This window comes from Cyprinus carpio, chromosome B6 (assembly GCF_018340385.1).
Source record: "Cyprinus carpio isolate SPL01 chromosome B6, ASM1834038v1, whole genome shotgun sequence".
Classification (NCBI taxonomy): Eukaryota; Metazoa; Chordata; class Actinopteri; order Cypriniformes; family Cyprinidae; genus Cyprinus; species Cyprinus carpio.
In genome coordinates, this window is record NC_056602.1 from 30,083,948 (window position 1) to 30,091,730 (window position 7,783).

The window sequence follows — 7,783 nt, forward strand, 5'->3', positions numbered from 1 at the left end:
TCTATGAAGAACATCCATTAAAAATAAGGTTCTTTTGATTTTTTAAGTGTGTTCTTTAAAAATGGATCTTTTTGGAACTGTTCGATGAAAGGTTCTTTTGGGAACCAAAAATTGTTCTTCTATGGCATCACTGCAAAAACACAGTTTTTGGAACCTTTATTTTGAAGAGTGTATGAAACACTGGCTGAAATCACACATTCAGATGATAAAAACTGATGCTCCTCATGCTTCAGTTTTTGCTGGAATAGTGAAGTTAATTATTTGTTCTTTTTATATTTTGTTTAGTTTTATTTGTACTTTTTAGAATTTTTATGTATTTCCAATTTTGTTTTTATTTATCTATTTTATTTATTTGTATTTATATGTATTCATTTGTTCAGTCATTTAATTTACTTTTTCCTTTATCTTTTATTTATTTTTATTTTTATTTATTGTTATTTTTATCATTTTATGTACTTTTATTAATTTTAATGATTTTTTATATTTTTGGTCACTTTGTTTCTATTTAATTTGTTGTATGTATTTTTATTTTTTATCATTTTATTTATTTCTTCTACTTGGTTATAATGAATTATTATTATGTTTTTTTTGTTTACTTTATTTTTTATTGTATGTATTTTAATATGTTTTTTTTTTTATGATTTTATTTTATTATTATTTATTTTTTTTTTATTTTTTTTTATATTTTTTTTTTTTTTTGTATTGTATGTGTTTTTTTTATCATTTTATTTACTACTTTTACTTATTTATAATTCATTTGTTTTTCTTTTATATTTTGTTAACATCTTTATTTTTATTTGGATATGTGTCTGTGTGTGTGTGTGTGTGCGTGCGTGCGTGTGTGTGTCCGCGTACGTGTGCGCGTGTGTGTGTGTGTGTGTGTGTGTGTGCACGTGTGTGTGCGCGTGTGTATGTGCGCGTGTGTGTGTGTGTGTGCACGTGTATGTGCGCGTTGCGTGTGTGTGTGTGCACGTGTGTGTGCGTGCGCGCGCGTGTGTGTGCAGGTATTACGGCGGTGCAGAGGTAGTGGATCAGATCGAGCTCTTGTGTCAGAAGAGAGCTCTGGAGGCGTTTGACCTCGACCCGGCGCTGTGGGGCGTCAATGTTCAGCCCTACTCCGGATCTCCGGCGAACTTCGCCGCTTACACAGCCGTCCTGAACCCTCACGAGCGCATCATGGGTCTGGACCTGCCCGACGGCGGACAGTGAGTGACCCTCTCTCTCTCTCTCGTTCACTCTCTGCCTCTCTCGCCCGTGTAATGAGTCCTGTGTCTCCGTCAGTCTCACTCACGGATACATGTCTGACGTCAAGCGCATCTCGGCCACCTCCATCTACTTCGAGTCGATGCCCTACAAACTCAACGTAAGTCCACATCACACCTGAACCTCCTCTGGCTTTAGAACCATAGTGACACTAAATATTAAAAGCCTAATAAAGAGTTAAGTAGAGTGTCTGCCTTTTTTTGTGTGTGTGTGTGTGTGTGTGTGTGTGTGTGTGTGTGTGTGTGTGTGATGGATGAGTGGTCAGTCTCCTCTCTATGGGAGAGATAATAGGAAATCGACAGGCGGCCCTCAGACTCACACACACACACACACACTCACACACACACACACAAGACACACTCGCTTGCACATGCACGCACACACACACGCACACGCACACATGCGCTCGCACACGCACGCACGCACTCTCACACACACACACACACGCTCACACTCGCTCTCACACACACATACACACACACACACAACACACACACACACACACACTCGCTCGCACACGCACGCACGCACTCTCACACACACACACACACACATACTTACTCACTCGTGCACACACACACACACACTCTCTCTCTCTCTCACACACACACACACTCACTCTCACACACACACACACACACACACACACACACACACTCACTCGCGCACACACATGCACTGTGTGTGTATTTTGTTATCCATGTTTATTTATTTTCTACTGCATTTTTATTTATCATTTTAATTTACTCATTTATTTATATGCACTGTGTGTGTATTTTATTAATTTTTTTACAGTTCCCACCCCTACAGAAAAAAAACATTGATTAAAAAAAAATATATATTATTTATTTATTTATCTGTTTGTTTGTTTGTTGGAAAAAAAAGCTGTTGATGATAAATCTGAATGTCAAAGATGTGTTGAGACTCTGTTTCAGCTGTTTCTGAATGCAGAAATATTCTGTAGTAAACACCTTAATGACTAACCGTCTCTCTCTCTCTCAGCCTGAATCTGGTCTGATAGACTATGATCAGATGGAGTTGACGGCGAGACTCTTCAGACCCAGACTCATCATCGCCGGCACCAGCGCTTACGCTCGCCTCATCGACTACAGCCGCATCAAGAAGGTCTGAATCCACCTCTCTTTCATTTCAGATTATTCAGTGTCTTTACTGGAATCATAAATAATTTTGCTCATTTTAATTGGTGTACTTAAAGCATTAGAGCATCAGCTGCATACAAATAAACATACATAAATTAAAAGAATAGTTCTCCCAAAAATGTGCTCACCCTCAGTTCATCTGAGTTTGTTTCTTCATCAGGTTTGTAGAAATGTAGCACTGCATCAGTGTCTCAGCAATGGATGCTCTGCAGTGAATGGGTGCCGTCAGAATGAGAGTCCAAACAGCTGATAAAAACATCACAATAATCCACAAGTAATCCACAGCACTCCAGTCCATCAGTGAGCATCTGGAGAAGACAAAAGATGAAACACATCCAGCATTAAGATGTTTTTAACTCAAATACATAGAGTCTATAATCCATAATAACACTTCCTCCAGTGAAAAAGTGTTCTGGTGTGAATCAGGAGAGAAATCTGCACAGATCAAGCAGAGTTTAAAAACAGCTCTAAACAAATATGTGTCTGGATTTTTGATGTGAGAGACAACAGAAGATGCACTTTTTCACTGGAGGAAGTGTTATTATGGATTATAGACTCTATGTATTTGAGTTAAAAACATCTTAATGCTGGATGTGTTTCATCTTTTTGTCTTCTCCAGATGTTCACTGATGGACTGGAGTGCTGTGGATTTCTTGTGGATTATTGTGATGGTTTTTATCAGCTGTTTGGACTCTCATTCTGACGGCACCCATTCACTGCAGAGCATCCATTGATGAGACACTGATGCAGTCCTACATTTCTACAAACCTGATGAAGAAACAAACTCATCCTGATCTGGGATGGACTGAGGGTGAGCACATTTTTAGCAAATCTTCATTTTTGGGTAAAATACTGCTTTAAGGAAAATAAAGATCATATTTAAATAAGAGTTTATTCTATGACTATATTTAAAAGGCTTCCTCTCCAGTCCAACGAGTGCATTTATTGAATTTAATCTAAGTTAAATTAGATTTTAGGGTGTTGTTTGTTTTTTGGTTTTAAATTAAGTACTGAAGTGTTTTTACTTTGATAAAGCATTTGCATTTAAAACTATGCAAATTGAAAACAGTGCAAAAGTACGTTAAGATAAAAACACTGAATGATATTTTTTAGTTTATGAGTTTGATTTTTTCTTTTTTTTTTGTTTTTTTTTTTATTTTTGATTTGTCTGTTTCTGTCTTTATTTGTGTTTAACTGGTCTGTCTTTGAGTCTTTTAGATGACAAACACACTCACTGATCCTGATGCTTTCTGCTTACAGTACAGTGAACACACACACACACACACACACACTGCAGTGTCGCTGTCAGCTTTTAATCACATCTTCTTTCATACACACACAAACCGCAGTAAGAATGATGATTGTTCTCATTAACACTGATGAAATGATGTTTAAACATGCTTGATGGACAGTCAAATACCCATAATCCCATTCAGCTCTCCCTCAGTTCATGACAACTCTCCGAACCCTAGTGAGTGCCCTACATAGACAGCATGAGAAGGCTCAAACATCATGCCTCCCACAATGAAATGCATGCATTATTCACTTTGTCATGTGCTGTCTATGTAGGGCACTCGCTAGGGTTCGAGCAGAGCTGGTGTCTGTATCTCTGAGAGCTTCTTTCCTCATATTTTGTGCGGCGCTTCAGGTTTTCTGCTGCAGGCTGAGATTGTGTGTGTTTCATGTTTGTTGATCGAATTTACTGTGGCCTGATTTTACTTCAAGATAAACACAAGGTCAGCAGCGCACACACACACACACACACACACACTCTCTCACACACACACACACACACACACATACACACCCTTAAACAAACACACTCTCTCACACACACACACACACACACACAAACACACACACACACACACACACACACACCCTTAAACAAACACTCTCTCTCTCTCTCTCTCTCTCTCCCTCTCTCTCTCTCTCCCTCCCTCGCTCTCCTCGCTCTCTCTCTCTCTCTCTCATCACACACACACACACACACACAACACACACACACACACACCCACTACCCACACACCCTCTAAACAACCTCTCCCTCAGACCCCCCCTCTCCTCCTCTCTCTCTCTGCGCTCTCCCTCCATCCCCCACCTCATCCCCTCCCTCCTCTCTCTCTCTCTCCTCCACTCCACACACACACACACACACACACACACACACACACACACACACACCCACACCACACACACACCACAGACACACCCTTACCCACAAACACACACACACACACACACCCCTTAAACAAACACCCACACTCCACACACACACTCTCCTCACACACACCACACACACACACACACACACACACACACCCTCACACACACATACCACACCCTAAACAAACTCACTCTCTCTCACACACACACACACTCTCTCTCACACACTCACACACACACACACACACACACACACACACCCTTAAACAAACACACTCTCTCTCTCTCACACACACACTCTTAAACACAAACACTCACACACACACACATACACACCCTTAAACAAACACACACTCACACACACTCTCTCACACACACACACACACACACACATACACACCCTTAAACAAACACACTCTCTCTCTCTCACACACACACACACACACACCCTTAAACAAACACACTCTCTCTCACACACACACACACTCTCACAGACACACACACACACACACACACTCCACAACAGATCAAGAGTATCAGTGTGCATAACATTATCAGTGTATAATCAGCTGGAGATTATTTTTACGCTGAGAGCGTAGCGTCATGCTCAGAAGTGTTAGTGAAGCGCCTGCGCAGTATCTGGGTCTCGTCCCCCGAGAAGCGTGCGGATCTCATCAGGTCACTCTCCGATGGGCCGATAACGGGAACGCTTTGATTGTGATGTTTGCTGCGAGCGCCGCGGATCTCAGCTTCTAAACGCTCTCATAATCCTCTCTGAGCTCTTTATGGACTCGGGTCTCTGTCTCCGGGCAGCTGTGCACCGAGCTGAACGCGTACATGCTGGCGGACATGGCTCACATCAGCGGACTGGTGGCCGGCAAAGCCATTCCCTCGCCCTTCAAACACGCCGACCTCGTCACCACAACCACCCACAAATCCCTGCGAGGGTCCAGGTACATCTCCACCGGCGACACGGCTCTTCTGTGATCCAGGTCTCAAAGCCTGCGTGCAGTACTAGTGTACCGCCAGGGTTTAGTGCACAAACCATTCATTCTTTAAAAGAAATTAATACTTTTATCATTAAGTATGCATTAAATTGTTTAAAAGTGACAGTAAAGAAAGCAAATAAATGCTGTTCTTTTGAACTTTCTGTTCATCTGTGAATCCTTAAAAATAAAATGCATCACGGTTTCCACAAAAATATTGTGCAGCACAACTGTTTTCAACATTGATGATAATCAGAAATGTTTGTTGAGTAGCAAATCATCATATTAGAATGATTTCTGAAGATCATGTGACACTGAAGACTGGAGTAATGATGCTGAAAATACAGCTGCGCATCACAGAAATAAATTACACTTTAACAGATATTTACATAGAAAACTGCTGTTTTAAATTTTAAAAATATTTCACATTTTTTGTGTATTTTTGATTAAATAAATGCAGTCTTGGTGAGCAAAAGCAGCATTAAAAATCTTATTGCCGCTAAACATTTGACTGGTAGTGTAACAAAACTTGCATTAACATTGTAAGCAAGTTGTTAAATTGTTACACTGTCAAATAGCAACATTAAAATAAATAAAATGGTTATTTAATTTTTTTATTTTTTTATCCAGTTTTGTGTAAAAATGTCATAACATTTGCAGTCTGATCAAAAAAGAAAAAAACCTTAAAATCACAGCACATTAAGGTAGCTGAAGGTCTTTTTTGTTTTTTTTCAATATGCACTGCGCATTTTTTTTTTTTTTAAAGTAGTAGATGATCCGGATGCTGCATGCATGCAGAACATAATGTGCACAGTACACATACTGCATACTAGAGTAAAGCTGTTTTTCTGGTGATCTCCATCATTAACCGTTTCTCCTCCTCCTCTGCTCTGGCTCCTCCCTTCAGGGCGGGGCTTATCTTCTACCGGAAGGGCGTTCGCTCGCTGGATAAGAAGGGCAAAGAGGTCATGTATGACCTGGAGGAGAAGGTCAACTTCTCTGTGTTCCCTTCGCTTCAAGGCGGCCCTCATAATCACGCCATCGCCGGCGTCGCTGTGGCGCTCAAACAGGTACAGCTTTGCTTTCACTTCCAGATCATCAGTCTTTCTGCTAGTGCTTAACCCATATACTGATATCATGGAGAACAGGGTGGCAAATATTAAGCTGATATATATGATATGGTACTATATAATTTAATACACATGCATAGTAATTGCTGAGATTAAACATATATTTATTTTACATATTTACTTAATTATATAATTTGATAATGAATAAATATGGGGGAAAACACTTGATAAAAATACATTTGTTAATTATTTATATAATTTGTTAATGATTTAATTTGGGGGGAATTATATGTTTAAAACAAGTTTATTTTATATGTATTTTTATGTTTGTTTGCACTGTGATTATTTTTTTGTGTACAAGGAGTTTTTAAGTGATGATTTTAATAATATTTTTATGAACAAGGACAATTTAGTGCTAATTTTAGATAAATCACACAGTGAATGCAGAGGCTATTCTTCCTGAAGTGCTGATGGTAGAAATGAGATGAGTATTACCAGTGTTTGTCCTGTTGCTGTTTCTCAGCTGCTAGTAACAATAAAGTCCTGCTTCAGACATCGTTGGCTGAACAGAAAAAATAGTAGTTGGGCCGATGCAGATAATTACAAATGGCAAATATCGCCAAAAAATATAATATAATTATATATATATATATATATATATATATATATATATACTCTCTATATATATATATTATATATATTAGATATATCTCATATCCTTTACTTAAATATTACAAATATTTATTTACAAAAAAACACACAAAAACCCAATATTCCATTCACTTCAACATAGTGAAAATGTGTAACCATTGCTGAACGTAAAGATATAGATATTTTTATATTTACTAAATTATATATTTTGGAAAATGAATAGCATGAACAAAAATTAGTTGATAAAAAAATTAATTTATAAAATTAAGAAAATTTATTAAAACTAACTTAAAAAATATTAGCCTGAAAACATCGGCCTATTAATATATCGGCCCACCAATGCTTCTGCATTAGATTCACTCAGTTTATGTTCATACACTAGCCACAATAACATATGAAGCTAAAGTGTAACAGGTCAATATGTCAATTTTAAGATAAAACACATGTATAACAAGAAATAAAATTTAATTTATACTTGATTTATATA

General features: G+C 38.4%; 1 protein-coding gene across 1 annotated transcript in view; it reads left to right on the forward strand.

Moving 5' to 3' along the window:
• Positions 1 to 6,711, forward strand: part of LOC122137720 (serine hydroxymethyltransferase, mitochondrial-like) — an 18,165-nt gene extending 11,454 nt beyond the window's left edge. The window contains exons 4-8 of the mRNA XM_042726707.1: positions 1,005 to 1,205; positions 1,282 to 1,363; positions 2,266 to 2,388; positions 5,403 to 5,542; positions 6,483 to 6,711. Of these exons, the coding sequence (XP_042582641.1) occupies positions 1,005 to 1,205; positions 1,282 to 1,363; positions 2,266 to 2,388; positions 5,403 to 5,542; positions 6,483 to 6,696 (760 nt within the window). The 3' untranslated portion in view covers positions 6,697 to 6,711. The remainder of the gene's footprint in view (positions 1 to 1,004; positions 1,206 to 1,281; positions 1,364 to 2,265; positions 2,389 to 5,402; positions 5,543 to 6,482) is intronic.
• Positions 6,712 to 7,783: the final 1,072 nt, after the last annotated feature.